General features: G+C 37.3%; 2 protein-coding genes and 1 long non-coding RNA gene across 3 annotated transcripts; 2 read left to right on the forward strand and 1 right to left on the reverse strand.

Annotated features, from left to right (window-relative positions):
• Positions 1-6,064: 6,064 nt before the first annotated feature.
• Positions 6,065-7,134, forward strand: LOC139732080 (putative nuclease HARBI1). Its single transcript, XM_071642954.1, has one exon. The coding sequence runs from the start codon at positions 6,218-6,220 to the stop codon at positions 6,818-6,820; it is 603 nt and encodes a 200-aa protein (XP_071499055.1). The 5' UTR covers positions 6,065-6,217; the 3' UTR covers positions 6,821-7,134.
• Positions 7,135-7,618: 484 nt separating this feature from the next.
• LOC139732081 (uncharacterized) lies at positions 7,619-12,692 on the forward strand. The gene is made up of 3 exons (XR_011711006.1): positions 7,619-8,899; positions 9,800-9,892; positions 11,783-12,692. It is a non-coding gene; the product is annotated as an uncharacterized lncRNA (long non-coding RNA).
• Positions 12,693-16,889: 4,197 nt separating this feature from the next.
• LOC139732095 (uncharacterized) lies at positions 16,890-20,393 on the reverse strand. Its single transcript, XM_071642964.1, has 2 exons — positions 19,437-20,393; positions 16,890-17,674 (listed from the first exon to the last, which is right to left on the reverse strand). The coding sequence occupies exons 1-2, from the start codon at positions 19,520-19,522 to the stop codon at positions 16,924-16,926; spliced, it is 837 nt and encodes a 278-aa protein (XP_071499065.1). The 5' UTR covers positions 19,523-20,393; the 3' UTR covers positions 16,890-16,923.
• Between the last annotated feature and the right edge of the window lie 7,110 nt (positions 20,394-27,503).

The following is a 27,503-nucleotide window of genomic DNA, read 5'->3' on the forward strand; positions in this document are numbered from 1 at the left end:
TTGCTTCCGTTACACATGACATTGACGCACTTTTGAGGACGAGGTGTCAGTACTACGGTAGGATGCCATGACGAAGACAGTGTCTGTACCTCACCGTCGATTACGATTTCGAAATTGTCGAAAATGTCTTCCGGGTCAGTATGACACGTGATCGTCAGTTTGTTTTCATTCTCTTGATCGTGCGTCACGATGGAGATGATTTCATGTAGACTTGTCGGAACTGAAGTTGGGAAGTTTTAGTGACAACTAATTATTCCAGTGATGTGTCCTAACATATGAATGGATTGTAAGCATTTTCAAATTCAATGTCATTTGTTTCATTTAAGCAAAGCTTAATGGCGCCATTTTATGTTGACCCTGAAGACTAGAAGCTGCGTAGACTCTAAACATTGCGCATACCCCAAGTCTTTTTAATGGCATACCTTAGTTCAAACTTCATTTGACGACGATCAAAGAGGTAAAACTGGTAAAAATTCGTTTCAATGCCACTCAAGAACAGTTTCCCGAGTTACTGACACATACAGATGCACTGCTGACCCAGAATGATGTTTCATTTTTCCATTCTTATTTTCCTCTTATGTCTTCAATTTAATGATGATATGAACATGGCTGTTTCGGTCCTTACCTTCATCTGTAGGACAGTATGTCTTTTCAACCGATGAAGAGCCAACTCCATTTTGACCAATGCAAGTCACGTGAGTACACTTGTCTGGACGAGGTGCTATGATAAAGGAAGGGACCTCTGACGACGAAACTATCTGCTGATCTACCTTTATGATGAATGTATGAATGGGAGGGTAAGGCTGATCACGCGGTTCCACTTGGCACGTGACCAAAAGGTTTCCTCCTGGATTGTTGGCGTCCTGTTGTTCCTGAAGTCTGATTGACAGGGCGTCTGCTGCAGGTGCATCTATCCATGTACGGTGATTAGTCAAGAGAAGGTTTTGTGAGATACTTGGATAGTAATATCAAAATACTTCAGGCAATACCTGCACTAAAACGTGAGAAAATCGTATCGTATTTCCTGATGAACTCCTACGAGTAGAGAACACATAGGAATAGGCTTTCGAATTCAAAATTCACTCTTATCTCATTGTTTCATTGACACGAATCTATGCACTCTTATACACAGACAACATTGAACAAACGCCGTTTCACAAATGCTTCATTTAAATATAGACCCACTTGAAAATAAACTAAGAATATTTACGTTTTGGACAGTGAATGGACGTTGTTGCCGTATTTCTCAGTCCGTTGCTTCCTTTACATGACACGTCTACACACCAGCGGGGAGCGGGAGAAAGACGAGTTTGAGGTGAAGACGATCTCGAGAGTTCGACGCCACCAACGGTTATCTCATACATTGTGATGGGTGGAGATGGTTGGTCGTGAGGAGTCACGTGACACTCAATGATAAGACCAGACTCAACATCAGGGTCCGGTTGATCGTGAAACTTGATGGTTATCACACCTTCTGATGGAAGCTCTTAATTAAAAACAGAATGAATGTAATAACAGGTAATCAAATGGAAGTGAATAGTTTATTCGTAACATATTTTGCACTTTCTTTGTGTTTTTACTGGAATAAACAACAACATAGGAATAGTTTGTTATTTCAGGTAACATGACATATAAGACTCAGTATTCGGATGCATCACCCCGGGGTATCACGTTGTAAGGTGCCACGTGTTCGCACTTATAGGTGTTACAAAAAAAAATGCACAACTAGTCGTTATGCAGAATGATATAGTTTTCCTCTCTCGATGACGGGGTGACATTACACTGCATTTTGACTCATCACACGTTTGTTATGCATTCAAATTCATTATCCCTTTGTACCGTATGTAACTTGGCACAACGAGATTGTAAACGTGGCCTAAATGTCAATGTCATTATTTCCCTATTTCCTTGTTTTGAAGCTCTCTTCTTTACTGAAAATAAGTGATAATAATGTTCCACTTCAATTGCAAAACGTTCCAAGAAAAAGGTAAGCGAGTGGAACACAAATAAATTAATCGGTGGCTACAATCCATTGGAGATCTCTCTCTCTCTCTCTGTCTCTGTCTCTCTCTCTCTGTCTCTATCTCTCTCTCTCTCTTGTTGGTAAATGATTACGGATATTAACGTTTATGTTTATGAGGTAAATCGGAAGACAGACTTCACATGCATACACCCACACACACGCACGTTGACACAAGATGAATAGTTCAGACAGGCGTAACCCTAACCCTAACCTATACAGTTTGAAAGAAACGTGATGCATACTTTGCTAAATCTAATGATCACATTTTTGTAGTCATATATTTATATGTGTTTGTAATACTATGATTGCTTCGTAGGCTAGGATGTCACAAATTTCCTATTACGGAGAAAATTGGCAATATGGAACCAGACCAAACTCCACTTCTTCATAATCTTATGTCTTGTATCATAATGCCTGCATATGTGTAATCTTACACCTTGAAAGGCTGGTTGGGTCTACATGTACATGATTACCAACTTAACATCCTAAATTGTAATTCAGCATCTGAAAATAAAAACCGACTATGTAGTTGCCACAGTATTTGTTGGTTTTGTGGGTTTTTTCACGTTTTCAGAGTTTTGATATTTTTTTTTCGTATTTCCCGACGATACTACATGTAAGTAGAGTAAATGTTACATTATGTGTTACTTTTGCAAGGACAATGAATGAATCTACAGATTTTCTTAAAAGCACTGTTACCAAACATCTCATGAAACTTGTTTGATCTATAAGTTAGACAGCCAGATAAGGGAAGAATCAAAGTACAGGTTTCTTGACTTTTTGGCACCAAACCACATACGGAGAATCAGAGACTATACGAGATATTATACATTATTCAATATTCCTCCTTGATGAGATGTTCTGTGCCAGGTTAGAGTCATAATCAATGAATGAATAAATAAATGAATGAATAAATGAATGAATGAATGAATGAATGAATATGTGTCATGTATGCAATGTGTTTTGTATAATTTTATTCAAATCTATCTTTTTATTATTAATGCCCTGAATATTCGTTCATTTCGTCTCCTCCTTTTCACTCCCTCTCCCTCTATCTCTTTCTCTCTCTCTCTCTCTCTCTCTCCCTCTCCCTCTGCCTTGACCTTAATTATATCATCATTATCCATTCTTTGATTCCTCTTTCTCTTACACTCATTCTATCGCTGTTAATTTTTTTTCAAATATGAAGAAGCGTTAAATATATTATGTCGTCTCTGTGTCTGCATTTGTCGATGACCTCAAATTTTCTCGTTTGGTAACTGAATTAACCTATATTTCATCCACACTTTTTTTTTTGCATAATTCATACTTTGCAACTGATTGACAAATTGCCCTACATCGACGTACATCTCGACGGAAGAATTTCATGAATTTGAATAATTACGCAGTACCCGCTGCATGCTATAAAGATTAGAACCAACGCTTGCTGTCGGGCCAAAGCTCGGTGGTCTAGTGGAGATGACGCCTGTCCGGTGTTCAGGAGGTCGTAGGTTCAAATCCTACACGAGTATGTACGCCCATTATTTTTATCATGTCTATTACTAAAACACTGATCAATTCAGTGCTTATTTACGTCGATGTAGGGCAATTTGTCAATCAGTTGCAATGCAAACATCTAGACGGAAGAATTTCATGAAATCGAATAACTCATTCTTGTGTCTCTCTTTTTCTTGTACTCGTTCCTCTCAATCACGGTCACATTCGCGGACAATGGTGGTTACAATGCCAATCTCACCTCTAATATCCTCATACAATAGAGACCTCAAATCAAATGAAAGTAATTATTTGAGTTTCCAAGTACAAATATACCAGATTTATTCTCTTGATGATGGATATCTATGAAAATACAATCATGACTGAAATTACGAGTGCCCGGTATTTCGTCGCTACAAGTGACAGATCTTTTTTAGAAAATGTTTAAAAGAAACCTACCGTAATATTTCAATATGGTTTGGAAATTCACTGGTGAAAATAATGACTTGTTAGTAATAAGTCATATAGCAAAGTAGAACCAACAAAACAAACGATCGTTTTATTTTATGCTCGAATGTCCAATAATTTCATCATGATTGTCACCAAAACTATAACGGTAACAAAACAAAAGATATCTAGGAAATAAATATGTTTATTAACATCTCAAGATAACAACAAGTCAGATCAAGATTGTCGCTTTTTTTTTCCTTTGAAGGTAATAACCCTGTCATTTTCAAAGTAGTATTCGGTTGATAACATCCAAGAATGAAATTAATTGCGATATATCGAGGTTACATTACATAATATTAATCGGAGAAGGTAAGATGTTTGTGAGAATACATTTGCAGTTCTAAAAACAAAGTTCAAACAAACCAGAACTCGTTACAGTTGCAGCAATACTATATTATCAGGAACTGTGGTGCCTTTTTGACATATTGGAATCAATGAGAAAATTGAGAAGGATAAGGAATGTTAATGCGCTCTTTTTTAATTGCCAGCTAACAGTTATATCATGAAAATGACAGATCTGATTCTGGGAAATTAATCTGACCATAAAATTATGTTGCATCTCCCAACTATGGTTGTCGTGACTTTCTTTTTCTTTCGCTCCCTGCAAATAATACCTTCCTAGATGGTTGGCCATAAATTCGTCAATTTGGCGACTTTTTTAATGTCTGACATTTCTGGGTAGAATGAAAAGTATAATATACAGGTTTAACATCAGATGTTACTGAAATTATGTATCCACTACTGTTGACGGATAATACACCTAGGTATAAGTCGGGATACCATAATACCCTTGCATTTGGTGAATACGTGATCATGTAGGATTGCTATAGTCCATTGGTATGGTATAATTATGATCAAATGCACCTCATCGGATATTCAGTGTCAGATTCATGTGTCTCCAAGGCGAAATTGAGCCGTCGTGTCATGAAGAAAATGGGTATCCCATACGTCCAAGATGAATCCGTTTACTCGAAACTCTGCAACTGAAAAGAAAGAATTTCATTACCAATCAATTTTATTACCAATCAATTCAATTTAGTTTATAAGGTACATGACGTTGCCTGAATCATTACTACAAATTAGGTTCAAACTATTCTGTAATAGCAAAGTAAGTAGATATACTATCATATAGCCGAATAAGAATGCTCGATTCAGGCATAAGAACCTTTGGCTCGTGCATGGTTCTCCCGTCTTGTCCTTACTTTCTATAGGGGCGTATTTGCAACAACTCTTGAAATATAAAATATAATATATGATGAGAAATTGATATGACAAAACAGAGATTATCAATCTGCCCATCAATAAAAAACATTGAAAAAATACGTACATCACAGATTGAACATGTTACGGTATAGTCAACCCCACTTAAACGTTATGTTTCCGTTCATAGCACCTACAATTTGGTCCTGGACCGCATTCGCTTGACTGTAAATCGTCGAACAGAATATCAGATAAAAGAAATCGTGTATGAAATGAAATTCAAGCCCAATAAACCAAACTTCTATACTTCAAGTTGTGATATAGAGTATACATGAGAAAGATCCTCAGCACGTCTTGAAGAAAAATTTCCTAAACAACACTTTTTACTTTGGTGAAGTGCAAGTTGAAGGGTGTTGGTGCTTTCTTGTGGCATTGTAGTCTGATCATCTTTTAAATACCTCATCTGCGGGGAAGAATGTTCTTCTTCTGTTGACGTAAGCGACGCAGACGATTACGGAAAGAAAGAACACGACCACAAGAAGAGCGTAAGTTGTCGACGATTGTTGCAGAGCTCCTTGACGCTGAAATTCTGCTATTATTTCCACAGCTTTTACGAGTTTATAAAAGACAATGAGACAAAATGCTCACTAGTCCGAAAGACAGCATTAGAGACGATTCATGATATGATAGGTTGATAAAGACATCAGGGCCGGTATTCAAATCCATACTTAAGTCAAATACTTATACTTAAATCAAGTATTTTACTTAAGAAAAGTAATTTGTTTAAAAATGCGATTCAGTTCCCGCTAAGTATTATACTTGGCTAAGACAGATTTTGTCGCAATTTTATTACTTAAGTATTTTACTTAAAGTAATAAAATTGCAGAGTGACGTCATTCATGTTAAGTATTATACTTAAGATAAGAAATGCTCGTAGGTTACTTAAGATAAGAAATGCTGGTAGGTTGTTTGCCACTTGGCTATTGGATTTGAGCTGGGGAAGACGTGGCCATGGCAGCTCTTCTCCATCTCCATGAGAACTACCAATTGGGAAGGGAGAGAATACTAGTACACAGACGACTTCATCCGTTGCAAATCTACAATGACGTTGAATTAATCAAGCGCTACAGATTCAACGGGGAGGGTATCCACTACATTACTAATCTTATCCGACACGACATCACACCGAAAGGAAATAACAACCATCCTATTGACCCAATAGACAAAGTTTGCATAGCCCTTCATGTTTTAGCCACTGGATGTTTCCAGAGAACAGACGGAGACACGCTTGGAATCTCTCAGGCGTCTGTTTCACGGATTGTCCAGACAGTCTGCACGGCACTTACCGACAGGTTACCACACTTTGTTCGCCTTCCTCAAGGACATGAGCAAGTTGAGAACATGATGAAGTTTTACCAGATAGCAAGGTTTCCTGGCGTGATCGGGTTGATCGACGGAACTCATGTCAAGATACAAGCACCAAGTGAGGATGAGCACCAATTTGTTAATCGCAAACGTTTTCACAGCATCAACGTTCAGGTAGTGGTAGACGCAGATGCAAAGATCATCAATCTGAATGCACAATGGCCAGGAAGTGTTCATGATTCGAGGTAATAAAAATCATCTATCTTTCAAATTTAATTAATCATTGTGATTCGATTTTGTTTAAAACATGTGTCACTGTGGTATATGGGACATTCTCACATAGAGTGTTAGTTCAATTTCAGTCAGAGTGAAACCCCAAAATCAGCAACAAAATATTGAGTCAAAACTTGTCTTCATATACGTGCATAAACAATAATAGATGCCGGGTATTCAAAAAAAAAAAAAAAAAAAAGGACAGTAAATTCTCAACGCATTAAGGGCATTAACAATGTAACATTGGCACGTAATTGTGAACACAGTGCTCTATGAAACCATAAAACAGATACGTTACCGAAATTTATAACTGATTAACTCCATAATATTTGTAGTTTGAACCAGATGTTACTCAAGAGTAAGGCATTCCATACTTGCACTTTTCGCTGTATTGATTGATGAGTTAACTCTAAATAGTTATAATTTCTTAGTGGAAAAGTAAGCAAAGAAAATGGGATTCCATCGGGAGTCGAACCCGAGACCTCCGGATTGCTAGACCGGTGCTCTACCGACTGAGCTATAGAAAGCCTATAGTAGTTATAATTTCCAAACATTTTATTATATCCACGCCAAACGAAGTTTGAAGCGGGTATACGTATATATATATATATATATATATATATATAATGTATGTATTATGTATATATATTATATATATATGTATATATATGTATATATATATATATATATATATACATACATACATAATATATGAAGCGGTGTGATGGCGGGCGGTGGTTGGTCCGTTGCAAAATCTCGCGTCGCGAAGTCCTACAGTTTTGAATCAATGTAAATGAAAGTTTAGAGGAAATTATGATATTGAGGAATATATGTGTAAGATAGGATTTTTGTGTTCGTCTGTAAATGCGTTGCCATGGTAACCACTTGCATTTATTCCACAATATTCAAGCAATTAAGAACAAAATTAGTATCTATGTTAATCTATAGGTGAACTTATGCAAGACACCCTTTGTACTAGTATTTTAACTTGACAAAGCGTTGTCACGGTAACCGCACGTTTCCTTCAAAAATCCTGTGAACTAGTTCCACAGTTTTGAAGCAACTGAAATCAAAATTGGTAGGCATTATGGTCTTGAGGAATAGATGTGGATCTTTTTTTTTTCCAGCCAAGGCATTGGCATGGTAAAAACTATTTTACCAAAACCTTGCAGATCGAATAACTTCAACATCATTAAATCACTTAAGTTCAACTTCAGTATGTACGATGATCTATATGTATATAGTTATACAATACACCAATGTGTATGTGATAGTATGAGATATATGTATGTTGATAGTATGAGATATATGTATGTTGCTATGGTAACCACTCATTTTTTGTATGAAGATAAAGCATTTAAGCGATGAAGGTCAAATTTGGTGTATATGATGCTCTTTAAGAGTAATTGCCTAAAATGTCCTTTGGGATTGCAAGCGGACAATGCGTTGCCATGGTAAATACTTATTTTGGTATATCCACCTCATTGCCGCCCTAACGATACCACATGCTCTGAACAAACACTGGTCAGGAGGTGGGGGTATTAATCACTTTCAGAAATAATTTTAGTTTCATTTGATTTAATACAATTATACTCAGTAAAATTGTACACTCTTCTGCTACCTACATACGAAAATGGAATGATAACTGTTGTGTAAGTAAAAAGTAATTATCGATCAAAAGTGTCATTTTTTTTTTATCTACACCAAATACCCCCATTCCCCAAATCAGCAACTGGTTGGGGAAACGTATTTTCAGTTTTTGAAAGCTTACGCTGATTATGGCCATAGTTTATATCCATAAAAAAAAAACAACAAACAAAAAACATTTTCTGATTTATTGATTTAGCAGACGTAATCAACTTTTTTTTTTCTTCTTGAGAGGAGTGTAAAATTAATTGATAAGTCGAAAATTATTCATTTTAGGGTGCTTCGCGAGAGTGGACTACAGGAGGTACTGCAGGACAGTGAAGGACACCTCCTAGGAGACAGTGGCTATCCTCTCAAGTGCTGGCTTCTTACTCCAATCGCTCGTCCATCGGATGATGCAGAAGAAAGGTATAAATTCCATAAAACCACACTCACGAAGAATAATTGCATTAATTTGAGGTTTCATAAAAAGTAAGGTATCTTGAGAAGCTTGTAAAATCGAAGTTTAGTCAAAATTGGACTCATTGGAGCAAAGTTATGCCAGTTTTCAAAGCGTTACGGACGGACGGACGTTCAACAAATGGCACGCAAAATTTGAGTGGACAGGGACATGAGCAACTACCCACAAGTGCAATTTAAGAATGACTATCCCCATTATGTTTAAATGCATTTTTATGCCTGTCCAAGTGGTAATCCGACATATGCTCCGGCGACAGTTGCTCCGGCGAAATCTCTCATCAGAGAGAATTAGGGTTATGATTATGAAAGGGTTTTTGGTTGAAGATAGGGACTGGGCTAGGGTTAGGTTCTGGGTTAGCATTGTGATTCCCGTGGGAGCTATTATTACATATGCCAGAGCATAAGTCGGGCATTCTTACAAGTGTGCAAATACTGTACATAATATGAGAATGGATTGTGTGTTTGTGTCATTATTGCCTTACACATTACTGTACTTGATTCGAAATACACGTGATTGCACGAGTGTGTGTGTGTGTGTGTGTGTGTGTGCGTGTGTGCGCGTGTGTGTGTGTGCGTGTGTGCGTGTGTGTGGGTGGGTGTGTTGGTGTGTTGGTGATGCTGATAGCTTTGTTACTGGTGTAGTAAGTTGTAAAGATGCACGAAGAAATTTTCTCATCTTCGAAATCTTCAATTAGAAAAAAAAATACCATTGTGAAGCAGTAAAATTTACCTTGGATACATATTTCAACAAAATGAACACTAGTCTTGGTCCTGTTTGTTAAACCAAGAATATGAGGCATAACCAGATATGAGGTATTATGTGAATGCTTTCCTCCATTGTTACCACAGATACAACTTGGCACATAAGCGAACACGCTGTCTCGTGGAGAGAGGAATCGGTCAACTGAAGAGAAGGTTTCATTGCCTTCATGGTGAATTAAGGTAAAAAATAGAACTAAAAGATCTATTCAAATATTCTGCACAAATGGTGGATGACAGCACACTATCAATATATCTAAGCTTTAAAAACATATTAATAAATAACTGGCATATTGTATTGACATTGCATATATAAAAAGAAATTTTGCTTTAGTCATGAAATGGCAACTGCACAGTGATAATTTTTGGGGTAAAATCCATCAAATAAGAAAGTTAAGAAAGTTGTTAAGTGCAGTACAGTTTCAAGAAAATTGAAAATACATACATATTTGATGAGGTGTAATTTTCACAGTGGGGCCTGTTTTAAAATTGTCGTAAAGCATGTTGGACGCGCGCCGGACAGAATTTCGTTTTGATATGGCTGTCATATTTTAATCGGAGATACATTTATTAAATTAATATCATTGTACTTGGATATGGGGAGCATTCATGGCCTTCAATATATAAGAATATCTTCATAATTATCCTTTTTCAATTTGTGCAGTGCTGCAAAAACCGACCATGTCGTACCTTTTAAAATGATGTTCTATAAAAAGTTTGGCTTTTACAGATGATGAAACATGTGAAGGGAATTGATATTTTATCAATGAGGACATGTGATACCTCCCTAATATCGTGTCCGAGAAAACTGTGAAAATTAGTTTGGTTTTGAGGGGTGACCAATTTAGAAACACGCCCAGTGGCACTTTCACCTTCTCCCTAATCCCTGACAACTCCCTAATCAATTAAGAAATCCCTAATTTTCCTTTTTTAAGGTTAAGTCTTATTGTTATTCTATACATGATTTATCATACATTCCAGGATGAGTGAAGTTAAAATTTTATTAGAAAGGCTGGATATACATGTATATATTTTTAATTAGATCGTCTACTTGACAAATCATTGCTGAGGGGATCACAACACTAATGTTTATATCGTGCAAGTTCAATAACATTGTGAGCCATATCATTGCTATATGAATTTACACCAACTTCAAACTTCCACAACTTTCGTATTATTGGCAACTGAAAAAACAGTGCACAATATACATTTTCAAGCTCTTAAAAAGGGTTATTCGCCAGTGGAAAATATGAGAGAAATAAATATTAATTTTTTTTTTTTTTTGGGGGGGGGAGCTGAAAAATAAAGATTCAAATTTTTGCGAGCGAGTCTAAAATTTAGGTATTTCAGCTTAAGGGCACGGAATATTTGATTATCATATTGTATAATTCTAATCAGGATATAGGGGAAATATATGACGTATATAGGAAACACATGATTCTCTTCAATATTTGGTTGATAATTCAAGTAATTATTAATATTGTGATGATGACTGGCTTTATGAATCACTTATATTGAATAACTGAAAAATTCACAAAGCATACGAGTTTGTGTAAGCAAGTTCAGCGAGGCATTTCCCCATATTTTTCTTCATTTTTGCGCAGGTAGGAAATGATTAGACTTTTTTTCAGTTATGAAGGGGATGATGGAGGGGGGGGGGTGATAACGCATGTACACCGTCCCCCACTTCTTTTTTTCTTGGGGGGGGAGGGGAATCATGATATATACCCCTTCAAAAAATAAGCATTTAATTACAAAGGTTTCCCCTTTTTTCTTTTTCCTTTTTCTGCGCCCTCCTGAAGTGGCGCCCGAGGCATATGCCCCCCTTGCCCCCCCCCCCCTCCCCCCGCTAGATGCGCCACTGATTTCAGTCAATCTTCCACTGTCAGATTTGTGGATTCATACCCTCTCAATCATATGGACTTGTAAATTGTGTGTAGATGCTCTTCTTTACCAGGTAGATGGCGAGAACTTCAATAATAGATTTTTCCATAATTCCTTCTTTTTTTTTTTTTTTTTTTTTTTTTGGTTATAGAGCTTTATGAGAGCTTTGCACATCCATCTACATTATAGGTACAAACCTGAGAAAGCCAGCTGCATAGTAGCAGCATGTGCCATTCTACACAACCTTGCCAAAGACATGAGGATTCCACTCATTGCCGAGGACATCCAGGGATATGATCAACCCGATCAGGAACTACATCAAGGAATGAATCACAATGTTCCACGGGCCTACAGACGTCACATAGTAGAATCCCACTTTTAGTTAGAATGCACACAATTATGGAATAATTATGTGGATGGATACATTTACGTGGCTGGATAATTTCGTAAAAAGATATATCCTTTTGCAGGCTCTAAATTAATGTTGATCACGCCTCCTCATGAAGTATGTCATTATCACTTACAATCTAATACCAGGATGAACATATTGTACAATCCTTGTTACCTAGGCAACTGTTAAACTATTACTTGCAGCTGAAAAGTATAAGAATACAAGTGAAATAGACACAACGGTTAGCTCATTTGTACCGAAAAGATCACTGTATCGCCAATGGTATGCTGTACTGTTATGTCTAAAATTTTGAGGGGCAGAGTTTTGAATTTTCTTTTGTTTAGTCACATTGCAAGTTGATAGCATGTTATATATTTGAATGATTTTATTGGTACATTTGTTACACTGTTATCAGAACGAGCTAAGGAAATATTCATCATTTGACATCATGAAGGAAAGCTCCCCAACAAAACCAAAAGCCATGATTATTTCACCCATTTTCTATATTGGTACTTGCATCTCAAAAATAAGGAGTATTCTGTGTTCTTATTAAGATAATTTGCAAGTACAATTATAGAATATGCTGTTGTAATTATGAGCAGGCATTGTATATAATATTGTATACCAAATTGTAATATAGTTTATCATTACAAGCATGCATAAATACCTGCTGACGAGACGCAAATATACAGAATTGTGAAAGATTGCGAGCGGCACAAGCAAATTTATAAAATATAATAAATATATTTGTGCGTCTGTGATAAATTGACATGGGTTGCCATTATGCGTCATTTACCACAGGTAAACCCCATTACATCAAGGTCAGTGGGACTGCCAATTTTTCCTTGTTACAACCTGTACCTCGTTTTAACCATTATATGCATCTTTTTAACATTTCAACATGTCCAATTGAAAATTGGACTGGTAAAATATCCTCGTTAAAGACGGTATCTCGTTATATCGCAACTCATTATTAGGGGGGTTTTCCTGTACATGTAATTATTGCTAAATTCTATTTCATCGGAAACTCGCTATAGGGAGGTCATTGGAACCTAAAATTTTTTACGTGCTATTTTTCCATTGTATCTCGTAATAAATAACAATTATTAATAAACAAGACAATGCAAAGCAAATATTGTCAGTGGGACCTGAACAATTACTTTGTTACAGAAGACTCATATTATAACGAAGTACTTCGGGACCGGCACTTTTATTCTATTAAAAATTATTTTTTGTTATAACTGGGAATATTTGCTTTTCTCTTATCTGTTGGGATGGGAATGGCTACGTTATAACTGAAATCTGGTTATACCTGTGTTTGTTATAACGTGAGTCCCCTGTATATGGGTATTCATTCATATTAGATCTCCTTATATCGAGTTTCCACTGTATTCTCAATTAATATTGTTATCATTATTACATATACTATTGTCACTGTAATCATTATCATTATTACTGTCATCATTATTATTACCTTCATTATTATCATTATTATCATCCCCATCACTCAAGGTTGGATTTCACCTTAAGGGGAACTTAATTAAACCGAACAATGGACTTTAATCCATCAACCTAGAAATCTGTTTAAGGGGAAAATGCCCTACAATATGCTGAAAGTTGTGCTCCCATGGACAATGATAGAAGACAGAAACTTTCCCCTTAACACTGGAAATAGAGTTGTTGTTGTTATACAGGGTGTGTTTCAATAAATTATCTTCCCTAACAAGTCATAACCAACATATTTCAAAAATTTTCTTGCAAACGATGTAAATTCTCACTTTAGGGAAGTATCACATCTGCTACTTGATTTAACATGCAGTCCTGGCAACAAATAATTTCATTGAAATAATGGAACCTTTCAGAATATTCCTGAATATACTCAAATATTATGGAATGTGCATTTGGAAAATGGTATGCTGAATACGATGTTATTTCATGATATGTATTATAAATAAATAATTGAATAGAATATGAACATAAAAGGTGAAATAAGGTGATTTTTGTTGACTGGTGATTTTTGTTGACTCCATCTGACATGATCATTTCTTGAAGCCTGTGACAAATTTAGAAAAAAATACATTTGGGAAGATGCTCTTACATTCTACAAAACACATGCATGCTCTCACTATGCATACAGAAGAATGTAAACTACAAAAGTGGAAACTCAATATAACGAGATGGTCGGGATAGAGTCATTTTCCTCATTACAGCCGATATCTCGTTATATCAGTAGGCATAAAAGAAAGCATAACATAAAGACATTAATTTGCACATGTGGACTACCCATCATATTTCATTCAATACTAATAACTTGATATTGTTTGTGAGGGAATTACTCACCTTTATGGGTAAAAAGATGTTTTTCGCCAAGAAATCCAATATCAATAATGTGTTTCTTATTAATTGTAGATGTTTGAATATGTAAATTTGTATAGCTTGCGATTGTATCATGCAAGATCGTCTGTGGATTGGTATGTGGTTATAGTATGGGTGTGTGTTGTATGGAAAGCTTGAATATGGTGTAAACAATGCTGTGTGTTTGTGTGACACATTCTGTATACGTACATTATGACTGCGTGTGTGTGAAGATGGGGAATTCCCCTCGTAGAAAGCCAATCACAGCATCAGATTTCCTCACACCTGCTAAACGTCATGATGATGTGATGTATACATATGGCTGTCCCACCACATTTTTTGCATGTATCAGTGTGCGCGCACACACACACTTACACGTACAACATGCAGTGCTAGCTAGAGTGCACTGAAGGAAAATAATTATGTGTGTACAAGGACAGTTTTCGGCACATCAAGCTTTACAATCTCGGAAGATGATGGCATAGGCGAAGTAAAGCTTTACTGAAGACATTTTGCTTTAACTCGCTATAGCAGGTTTGATTGGCTATGTTTTTCTTTGTTTGGAAGTCTGAAATTTATCTCATTATAGCAGTTATTTCGTTATAGCCGATCTCGCTATAAAGAGTAGCATTTTACATAGACTTGTGTGGAGGAAATTTGGGACCTGGAAAATTTCTTCATTATAACCGATATCTCGTAATAGCAGTGTTCGTTATACCGAGTTTCCCCTGTAGCTACCTACTCCAGGATCAAAAATGAGAGGCACATTTGCCATAAAATTCAATCCAAAAAGGAGTTGGTTTCAATCACAATTCTTAAATACATTCTAGTTACATTCAATTACATTTTCAATGACATTCCAGGATTAGCCAGAGCAGTTCTTAAAGGTACATGCAGGGGATCCCATTTGCAACTTGCAAGCCACTGAAAATCTTTCCCAAATTTCTTCTACAGATGGCTTCTGACCCCAGAACAACATCTGTGAAGTTTAAACTAACAATATTTCATAGAACAGGAATAGGAAGCAAAAATATATACTAGATTTTCCTTAATTGTCCCTGCCAAACGAGTTCGAGCAGGGGACTATGAAACGGGCTCCGTACGTGTGTGTGTCCGTCCGTCCGTCCGTCTGTGCGTCCGTGCGTGATCAAACTGTTCAATTTGCTACTTCTCTGTCATTTATGAGACAATTTTGATTCTGTTTGCTTTATGTGATAGCACTACATGGGAGCTTTGAGACTTCTACACAAAATTTCAGTTGTGACCTTTGACCTTGACCATTGACCTATATTGTAAATTTTGCTTCAAAATGCTACTCCTTCGCCATTTCTAACCCGATTTCGATTCCGTTTGCTTTATGTGATGGCACTAGGTGAGGGCTTCAAAACTTCTACATGGAATTTTGACCTTTGACTTCTTTGACGTTTGACCTTGGTTTTTTACCTATATTGTACATTGAATACAAAATGCTACTCCTTCGCCATTTATAACCCAATTTCGATTCCGTTTGCTTGGTGATGGCACTAGGTGAGGGCTTCAAAACTTCTACACAGAAATTTGACCTTTGACTTCTTTGACCTTCATTTTTTACCTATATTTTACATTTTGCCACTAAATGCTACTTCCGGCGGGGACATATGTTACGCACCACGTAATTTCTACTTTTCCTTGTTTTGAATTTGGAGTTAATCCCACATGAAATTAAATATCAATCAATTATCATAAATTACATTATTATTACAATAACTTACATAAAATGTATTTCTATGGTGGTTCTCTATCGATATCTACTTTAAAATGGCACTAAGTTTGCAAATTATCAGGCTTTAAACCTGCAAATGGGATCCTCTACTATTAACAGGACAATAGGTTACAATGTAGCTTTGCTTTGGCAGGATATTGTAATGACTAATAGTCTTTTAAGTCCTTGAATCATCTCTGGAATGTAATCAGAAATGTAACTTGAATGTAATTGAGCCCACCCATGATCCCAAAGGATATAAATCAACAATTTTGAAACATGCTCAGGTGTGGTGGAAGAGGGAGCATATATACACATCTTTCAACATGAGAGTACATATGCAAAACCATAAATGAGACTGGGCTCATACATTCTAGATTTCAATAGTGACACCCCTGCCAGGCCAAGGTACAGAGGTCATTTATTTAATGATGACCAAATGAACAAGATATATCAATTGGCAGTAGGTGATACACATTTCAAGCGTCTACGCAAAAGGCCACCCCCCAAAAAAATATGTTTGCTTGCCCTTATTAAAAAGTACAAATTCCCAAAATCCAAGAGTGTCGGTATTTTGTTGTTTTCTTTCATCTGTTTTTCTTTAGGTATTTATGTTTTCAAACACATTTTTCATTTTGCGTTAAAAAAATAGATCACAAATTTGTAGATGAAAACTTTGGGGAAAAAAATTGAAATAGTATAAAATAAATAAATAAAAAACCCGAGCCAAAATTTCCAGGATTTTCAGTTGGTCGCAAAGGGTATACAATTTTTTTTTTTTTTTTTTTTTTTTTTGGGGGGGGGGGGGGGGCCTAACCATAGACTGCCACACCCTTGGCATCCTTACTGTTCAGTAAGAGACCGGAGAAAGTGTTCTCCATCAATGTCCATCTTCACCTTTTTTATTTTCAAGGTGAGCAGCTCCTTCTCTAGCTCCAACTTCGCCTGCTCCGCTTGAAGTTTCTTGAATTTCTCCTGAGAGCACTTTATCTCCCATTCCAGGTATGTGTTGTAGAGTTGGCCCTCTGACTTACGCCTCTTGTTTGACTTCCCAGGCAGTGAGGCAACAGCTGCTGCCGGTTGCAAGGGGTCTCTAGCTGCTGATGGTTGTGGTGGGGCTCCAGCTGCTGCCAGTGGCAGGGGGGCTCTAGCTGCTGCCGGTTGTGGTGGGGCTCCAGCTGTTGCTGGTGGAAGGGGGGCTCTATCTGCTGCCCGTTGCAAGGAGGCTCCAGGTACTGTAGGTGGCAGGGGGGATCTAGCTGCTGATGGTTGTGGTGGGGCTCCAGCTGCTGCTGGTGGCAGGGGGGCTCTTGCTGCTGCTCGTTGCAAGGAGGCTCCAGGTACTGTCGGTGGCAGGGGGGCTCTAGCTGTGGAAGGTTGCGTAGGGACTCCAGCTGCTGGTGGTGGCAAGGGGGCTCTAGCTGCAGCTGCCGGTTGCGGGGGGGCCCCAGCTGCTACCGGTGGCAGGGGGGCTCCAGCTTGTGGTAGTGGTGGTGATGGTGGTGGGGCTCCAGCTGCTGGTGATGGGGCTCTCCTATGTAGTGGTGGGACTTCAGCTGATGATGCAGCTTGTCGGCCTGGTATCAGTCCACGCCTGCAAGAAAAGTGAGAAATCACAAAATTGTTTTAATAATATTGTCATATTTCCACAAACAGTAAACTATACAAGTTGGAACTCTTAGAGCTTTTACAAGATTTGAATAATATAATGCCTATTTTGGGCGAATTGAGGGAAATTTAAAATGATTATTAATAAAAATATATAATTTTGAAAATTTACGTGGGGGGGGGGGGAATGCCCCCCCCCCCCTTCCCCTGCTGCATACAGCCATGCTTTAATAGCGTGTACCTGTTTCATAACTACAATTGTACACATATTCCATTATTTATGTCATACGTCCCATTCAAGTTGTATGATCAAGGGAGCGGTGGTTATTGTTTCGGTTCTACATTCATTTTATTAATCATTTGACACAATTTTCAGGATTTCCACTTAATAATAACAGTATTGACTGGCCTTCAAACATCCAGACTATATCTTTACCCTCTCTTAAATCAAATTTTGCCCACAAATATTGCTTGGGCAATATTTGATTTCAAATCGGGCAATATAGTCTCCTATCTCTTACAGGCCAGTCAATATTATCATTAAAAAGGTGTCATTAATAAGTCATTTCTTAAAAAGAAATTTCCCTTTATACAATAGGCCAAATATGACAAAAATCAAATCAATAAACTAGTACGGATATTTTTTAATCTCACATTTCATTAAATTTTATTAAAATACAATGATAGTTTTATTAAATTTGATATAATTTTTAAAAAGAAAATCAGATATTTGATGATTATAAAGGCAATTCATCAAGGAGTCATGATTTGCTTTGAAACTGCTATTTTGTATCTAAAATGATTTAATTTTTATTTTTTTATTGTTCAGTGGGCCTTCCCCCCCAAAAAAAAAAAAAAATGATGAGCGTTATCTGCACTTTGCAAGTTGTAATTATCATCAATTTGTTACATTGTAATTCTTATTTCAGTTCCAAGCGTGAAAGTTGTTACAAATATTTATTTGAAAGAGCTTTATCAAATACTGAACAAGTTTTATTTTTTTGAAGTTAACTTACCAAAACCATTTGTGTGCTTTAACCCTTTCTTATGAATATTCAAATGAGTTGGTTATATCATAGCAACACAATTTGTAATACCATCATTACAATGTTTTAGCAGGAAATGCTCCCCCCAGAATGTGACATATTAAAATTTCATTTATAAATTTTTATTAAATTTTCATACATGTATTCCCCTAAAAAAAAAATTCTGTAGATCTTATACATTAAAGTTTGAATCACTTTGTACTGATACAGTGCAAATTCAATAGAAAGAGATTAGACATAACAAAATATCGGATAAAGAAATATATATATACCTATATTTCTGAGATACCAATGAAATTATTAATTTTTTTTTTTATTATTTCTTGAATACTGATATACAGTAAAACATGATATATTCGCGGCATGAATTTTTCGCAAATTGGAGCCAACAGCCTTTTTCATGGCATTAAATATTCTCCAAGTGCCACTGGCATTCAATGCATATAGTGTAAACAAGGACTTTCGCGTGCATTTTAATTTCGCGAATCTTGGCGCTCGTGAAATTAAAGTGCACGCGAAAATTCGTTTTACGGTACACTGTAACAGAATATTAATACAATAACCCAAATTTCCTGGTTAAGAGGTCCTTGTTATAAAGACTTTACACAATATCATACTCATTGACGATTTCATTTTATTTTTTACATAACAAAACAAGAAACTCAGGTTCACTCCAAGAGATTTGGTTGAAAAATAACTTACAAGGAATTTGCTCCATTGAGGATGCCAATCAAGGCTGCTGAGTTGGCTCCAATGGCATTCTCAACTCTCTCGTCAATGTCAGTCATCACACAGACTGGTCCTCCACCACCTCAAATCCACATGAAAAAAAACAGAAGACACAGGTGACGATAACTTTGTAAATATATAGTCTACGTCTTGCCGATTTCAGATGAGAATCACTTTATAATAAGCTCTTGAGCTAAGTTTGCATGTGCGTGTGTGTGTGTGTGTGTGTTTATGCGTGTGACATTACTTTTTAGACAAGGCAGATACCTCCTCTCATTATTGCATTGGCCCCCAGGTTAAAGGAAAGTTTAAAATGTCTAGTAAAATAAGCCAGTTCGGAGTTCCAGTTTGAGCATGAGCAGAAAAAGGTCATTTGTACCGAGAGACAAGCTGGTTTTTTATTTCACTGAGATAAGCAACTGTAATGTTATGATTATTCGTGGAATCCTTATAAATAGTGCCTGACAGTACATCCACCTGACAGCAAGCCTGGTATTTGGCAATGTTAACAGAAAAAGATTGTTAATGTAGTCAAAACAGCACAATGAAATAGATGCTTCCCAAAGTGTTGATTGACAAACCATCCTGGTCACTTTATCTACACAGGTTCATTCTTTGTTAGAATACGAGTTCCATAAATTGCTATGTTGGGCAAGCTGCAGCATTATGTCGCTTTGAATTTAGTTAAGTGCCTAACCAACTGCAAAAAATGAAAGGTCATTTGTACCCATGTGGACATGAGCTATCTCCGAACTGGCTTATTAATTTAATGTCCTCAAATATATGTTGATCAGCTATAAATTTGACTGGCTGGAGTCTGGGCCATTATATATTATGCATGAAGATCTTTTTCCTTAACACCATACACTTGTTATTTGCAAATATTCATATTTTTGGCCCAAGCCTACATCCAAGTACTTTAAACTGACATTTTAGCTTGCGAAACAATTCATTGGCGATCACATGAACCGACGAATCCGTCAAAAATGGTCAACATATTGGATTTTCACTTTTTCCCATTTTTAGATAGTTCAAACAAAAGACTATTCTGTTTCAATTTTTAAAGTCATAATATAATGTCAATTGAGAGAAAATTGCAAGTAAAATTTGGCCCTGACCGCCAATCGAAACATGTGTACATTGTATGTACTATGTGCGCGTGCCTCCAAACCTGCATCATAAACATAATATACACACACATGCTAGCCCACACACACACACACACGCACACACATGCATATACATTGTACGTATATTACTGTATACAAACACAAACACACATACAGATGCACTCACACACATACCCTAACGCACACGCACAAAAACATACATATACACATTCACACAACCACAAATATACACACACTCACAGACACACTCATACACATATATACACATATATGCACATACACATACAAACACTCGAACACACACACAAACTAAACACTAACACGCACACACATAGAACTCACCATACACACAGACACACATGTAAACATACACACTGTATACGCACACGTACACATGCATAAATGCACACGCATCAGACACAAATGCACACACATACACACATGGACACAAACACACACGTATCATATACTCACTTGTAAGCACACTAACAGACACATACACACATGCACATACTGACACACACACACACAGACACACACACACATACACTGAAACACATACACATACACACATATGCATATAAACACACAAATGTATACACTCACACGTAAACATTCACACAAACACAGAAACGCTCATAAGTATGTTAGACGAGCGATTTCACCTTTGTGACGGCACGCACTAAACTGCGATCGGGCGTCTGACGATGAGCAAGACTAAAGACTGGAAAGTAGGTTAGGGTTAGGGTAAAGGGTAGATTTATGGCATGGGGTAGAGTTAGGGCACGTGTACACTGTTGGCTATTATGTACAACCATGGACCTACAACTGTACTATACATGGACTAGAAACGAAGGTCTTTCTTTGATCCCATCATCACCGCTGCCACCTGATTATGTGCATCTTTTCATGCGTACATTCAGGTGCTGGGATAATGACGCTTGTGCAATCGTGCATGGTCATTGACAAAAGAACCATTTCCCTAATTGCAGTCTTATTTTGCTGAGGTACCTTTTCAGACTCAACTGCCTTTGAATAAATACTGATGAAAGGGAGAAGCAAACCCGAAAACATGACAGTTTTCCTGCCACAAAATTGAAATTACTGAAGTGGACACTTGTGGACAAGCATGAAACATGGCTTAATGACAAGACATACATGTCATCTACGGTTACTGTCCATGTTTACTCTGGAACAATGTGCGAAAAATGAGGGAAATTAGATTACAAATCACAATCAACCTGTCAAAATAATTGCTTTCTCTTGTAAAGTACGCGCATTTCACAAATGAAATTACTTGAGCGATAATTTCCCAATGTACACTACAACTGCACATGCATTTTTCTTGATTTAAGAGAATTACTATCTTCTGCACATCAGTTTTTAGATTTATCAAAGCGTCGTCTTGTTTTTATCCAGGCTGGTTGTCGGCGGTGATGGTAAGATCAAAGCAGGAAAGCAAGCTTAAAATGTTTTTGTGACGCTTTTGACAGAAACAGGTGCATGAATTACTTAACGAGTAATGAATGTCCATTTGTAGTACATGTAGGTCCATGGTACAACTGTGTGGTACAAAGCACAGGTGGGACTGAGAAAAATGGAAAAAAAACAAATCTGTGAATTCTCTCCAAGTGAAAATGTCATTGATATTTGATTTTACCAACTGAAGTTGATGTCCGAGGTACACCCAAACACTGTTATTTCTGTTCTTCTTTTCTACTTTTATTTGACTAAAAAAAAACGTCATCCCTGCCTTCATTTTAACGGTTACAAAAAATATATATAAATTCAGACAATACAGTCCAAAACCTTTTACAAACCAAGTCATTCTTGACTTATACTGCTTCACATTTATCTTAACTTTTATTGAAATTGAAACATTGAATATGTCAATGAATGCTTTTTTAAGGAAAAAGCAGAATTTCATTTTCTTTTTTCATTCAGTATCAGTTCACTACAGAACTTAATGCCAAGCAGCCATAGGTGTAATGAAATTATACCTATGCCTGCAGAGGTGGGGTTAGGGATAGGGTTAGGGCTAGCATTTGCCACTTTTAGTCTCTAGTCTCGCTCATCATTTGCTATCCAATGCAATCTTAGTGATTCGACGGTTCGAAGATCATGCACATTAACTTCCCGGTCTGTAAACCATTGAATCATTACATCTACCACAGTGCATGTAACCAGGTTCACTTTACATTGCTGAAGTAATAAATTTTTTGACTGTATAAGGTTTATACTACCATCATAGTAAGCAGCAGAATTCAGGCTTTCTTACAAGGGATATTCTTTATAGCATACAGTTCATTTTATATGTACAAAACAAATCCGAAACCCGCCCAAACTTTATCCGCGTTTTCCTCGAAATTGTGTTTGCGCCCAACAGGGACCAATTTGTTGGTTCGTGTGATTGTCAATGAATTAATGGTGATAAATACATACACCATTCCATGTCTATACGATGCACATCACAACACAATGTATATGTCGTCCTGTCATCACTGCCACTTGAGTCTTGACCAGGGGGGTCAAGCCCTGCCATTTTGTAAAAATAAATTGAACGCACAAATAGAGGGTCACTGAATAATTCATTTTGTTAGATGATACGCGCAATAACTGTTTTAATTACTGCGACGCAATTTGAAAAACTGTTGGGTCAGCGAACTGTGAATGCTCACGTGATCACAGGTAAAGAAAATAGGTCACAGGTTTATATCGAATTTGTAAACAAATTATCATTCATGATTACAAATTACACACACACAAAACTAACCAATGTCATTACTGAATGCCTGAGCCTCGTTCTTGATACATGCTGGTCTTATTGTTGTGCGCCACACACAACGCAGCTACATGTACGCCCGTGACGTCACCACCGTCCACTAACGATGAATTATTCAGCTATTCAGTGACCCTCTATATGTGCGTTCAATTGATTCCAGTGGGCCGGTCCTAGAACAATGCTTAACATGCTGACGTATCACAAAGCTTTCCGCCTAGTAATTTTAATTGATATGTCTATGGTCTTGACCAATAAATATGTCAGATTCGATTAGTCAGGGAACTTCACTTTTTTCATTGACATTTGTTGGTCAGGAGGGGAATTGTGAACGAGGGCTGTGGATATATACAATCTGTATCAGTACAATTGTACATTGCCTCACAACGTGGAATTGGGACCTAAAGAAATGCTTCAGGGCCCCGCTGTGGTAGGAAATGAAGAACTATTGTCAATACTGGAAAAAAAAAGTGGGGGGGGGGGCAAGCATGGTATTGGTATTAGCGGACGCATGGTATTACCGGACACGCACATTTTTGCGTACTAATTACATTCTGTCAAATTCCTCGACCAATTCGACATATTTATCGGTCAACACTGCCACGCCAATAACTTCAGGCTATACCGGCAAACCCTAAATCTAACTTAGACAATATTATTATTAAACTCTTATAAATACCGTACAACATCTAGATCTACATGTCCCAGTTTCTGTTCAGCAGTTTGTAGTTGTAAAGTGATACATCTACGTACCAAAGAAAACATGCATAATTTAATTTGCATAATATGTGCAGTAATGCCAGTATGCGGTCAATGTGCACATACAAAAATATTTAGAAGTTCATCAATCACACATCCAAAATACTCTGCTCTGTGAATCTTAAGATTGAGATCTAGAAGCTCTACATACAATGTAGAACACTAGCTCTAATTCTAACTTGTTAAACTGTGATTCCTCAATTACACTGTAGAAAATACAAAATCACATTTGTTTGAAAATGGAATCGAACAAGCTGCAATGATCATTTAGAAAGTATTCCTGAAACAGATATTCAAAAATGAATGGAAGCACCACACTACCGATTAGTAATTACCCTTGACTTGTATTTGGCCAGTTTGTGCATACGCTTAGCCCGTTACATATTCAATGTTGAAAAAAAATCAAATGTAGAATGAAAACTTAGCTTTATTTCTTTGCTGAACGAGATCCGAAGAACCCTCAAACTAGTATCACTCAGAACAGGAGACTAGAGTCTACATGTAACTGGATAGTTTAATCACAGCATGCAGCTGCACAGGAGCAACTGATGATGCATGATGCACAGGCTTTCACTGAGCACCCTGGGGCAGCGCTGCCGCCAGTGGCCCGCGTGCAGGATGACTGACGGAGTGATGGTTGAATTGCGCCTTGAGCCCGAGCTGTGTACTGACAAATCCAACAATCGAAAGATAAGCTGATACAAATCGTCCTCGCTTGCTGGAAGTTTTGACGGAGTAGTCTAGACCTAACTTGTCTTTAAAAGTAAAATTGATACTGTATGCAGCCGACAAAAACCGTGATTTGTGAGCAGTTTCACAGACAGCGAAGAGCTCTAGGTCGATCGTGAAAAGGGCTAAACTTGCTATGCGCAAGCGCAAGATTTGACCCAATTTTGACCTTTTCTTGTTATTCTTACTGCGCCATCTACGATTTGTTCCATATGTTTCTCTCTATATCCACGTAACATATTACTTATATATCACCTCATTATTCCAATAAATCAAATAAATCAACATACCTGTCTTTGACATCTCCTGTCTTTCCTGATAACGGTGCTCTTTCATAGTGCTGGAAAGGTTGTTCCATTTTTTTTTTACTTCGGGCACCGACCTCCTTACCCTCGAAACAGCATTCACCCTGATGGTGATTGCTGCCCAGGCCCGTTCCTTGTCTTTATGAGTCACGGTCTGGCCAAGTTTGGGCTTTAAGACCGCCTCATACTCTCTGTACCCCTCCACCAGCTCATATTTCTCTAATTCACTAAAATTCTTCTTTCTTCTCTCGTCGCCTTCCATCTTAGATACAACATGTAGCTATGATCTCCGAGTAATACATGTACGTTAGACAAAGGTTTGTGCGAAAAACAATTAACACGTAATTTCCCATAGGAAATCGTCGCACAGCGCAGCGGTGATCGTCTGCCCATTTTGGCCAAGACATCGCGCAAAAATCGTGACGTCATAAGTAAAAAACTTATCTTCGGGCGATGTCATCGATCTTCGCTAAGTTTAAGCCAATTCTTTGCTCAGCATTTGAATACGACTTAAGTAAACTACTTAGCCAAGTAAAATCCTAAGCTCAATAACAGACTTAACTTAAGTATGGATTTGAATACCGGCCCAGGTTCTCAATCGCAGGCGATAGATGCGGTTGTCATTTACTTGATGAACAGTAAAGTAACTAAAAATAGCCTGTGAAGGAGAAGTATAAGTTAAATTCATTCAATGCTTTACTATTTGATGATGTATCATTATGTGTTTTAACAACAAAACGGTTAATCTGAATCGAACCTTGGTCAAAACAACGTACATTATCTTTTTAGCAATCACATCCATCGCTTGCACTTTCTTAATTCCCCCCCCCCCAAAAAAAAAATATATATATGAAATTAAATCAATATGATAATATATGATTTTTCACTTTTTTCCTAGAGACTAAGTGTACATTGGTCAAGAACGCCATAGAATGCCACGGTCGCGCAGAAACAGAACAATGTAAAGCGCAATTAAGCCCTTAGCGGGTACCTTTCTTAAATATACATCTCTGTAGGGGTGTTGTAAAAAATCCAATTTATTTTTATTGAAAATACTTTAGGAACACGCAGGTGTGTTAGTGTGCGTGTGTGTGTGAGAGTGTGAGAGTTTGTCCTAACATCTGTTTGTGAATATCTCAGTTTGAATAAAATATCGCAAACACATAACATTATTTCTGGTTAAAGCAAGGCACTGAAAATATTCAAAGTACTAGGAAGGTCCTTTTTTATAAACTAGTGTTTTTATGCATTACATTCAGTGACTAGCTTTCCAGGGCCCCGTTTTAATGTATTATAAATTTCCTTACCAGACAGGCTGCCATAGACTAATGATAGAAATCAACTATATAATCAAATATCACTCTTCATAAAACAGGCCCCAGTTGTTGTTGTTTTTTCTTTTCTTTTCCCCAGAAAGTTGAGTTGTTTAAAAATAAAGTTGTTTTTTTAAAAGGATGGTAATGAAGCTCGGAATATTCAGACATCATCCAGAAATCTCTTCTGTCTTTGATATTGTCAGGATGATAGTTATCTCACGATCCCCGTAACTATCCTGTATTTCCACTGCTGTTTCTAAAGAACACATTAAGATAACAATGTCGGGACCTTATTTACAAATTAACCCAGAAGCGAAATGGCATAGATTGATAAATTTGTTTGATAAATTCCTTCTTTAAATATGTTTTCAGGGTTATGCTACAGCTTACCTGACGGGCAAAAGGTCTTGGTTGCAGTGGTAGAGCCAAAATCGTTCCGTCCCGTACAGGAGACTTCGGTGCCCCCGTCGGCCCGAGGAGTGAAGGCAGTCGACGGCGAGCGGGAGGATGAGAGCGTGACGTTATCGGCTGTGATGAGGAAGGTATGGATACCTGGTGTCGGCTGGTACTCCTCGTCGATATGACAGACCACTGTGTAGATTTTCCCGTTGTTCTCTCCCACGCGCTCGTTGAACTGAACATCGATTATGTCATCTGTTGTCATTTAATATACACGTGTAGATAAAGGATCAGCTACCATCATGTCATTTGTAGATGAATATGAAACATCCAACAAACATTTTGGAAATTTTAGTTAACAAGACGCAGGAAAGATGCTAACTAATGGTAACTCAGAAATGTACATTCACTACACTTCATATCCATTCCTTCGAATGGTTGCCACATCTTCTGCAGATGTGACAAATATTAATACCATTGGCCTCCATTCTTACACTACTAATCAAAATGCAAATCAAAATAAAATGCATATTTGTATATGTGACCGTGCACCTCAAAACGAACATAAAGTCGCACACACTGATTTTGCGTGAGGACTGAAAATAAGTGAAATGGGTCAACCT

The sequence above is a fragment of the Diadema antillarum genome, unplaced genomic scaffold (assembly GCF_040938485.1).
Source record: "Diadema antillarum isolate AM-2024a unplaced genomic scaffold, OU_Dant_1.0 seq00000399_RagTag, whole genome shotgun sequence".
NCBI lineage: Eukaryota > Metazoa > Echinodermata > Echinoidea > Diadematoida > Diadematidae > Diadema > Diadema antillarum.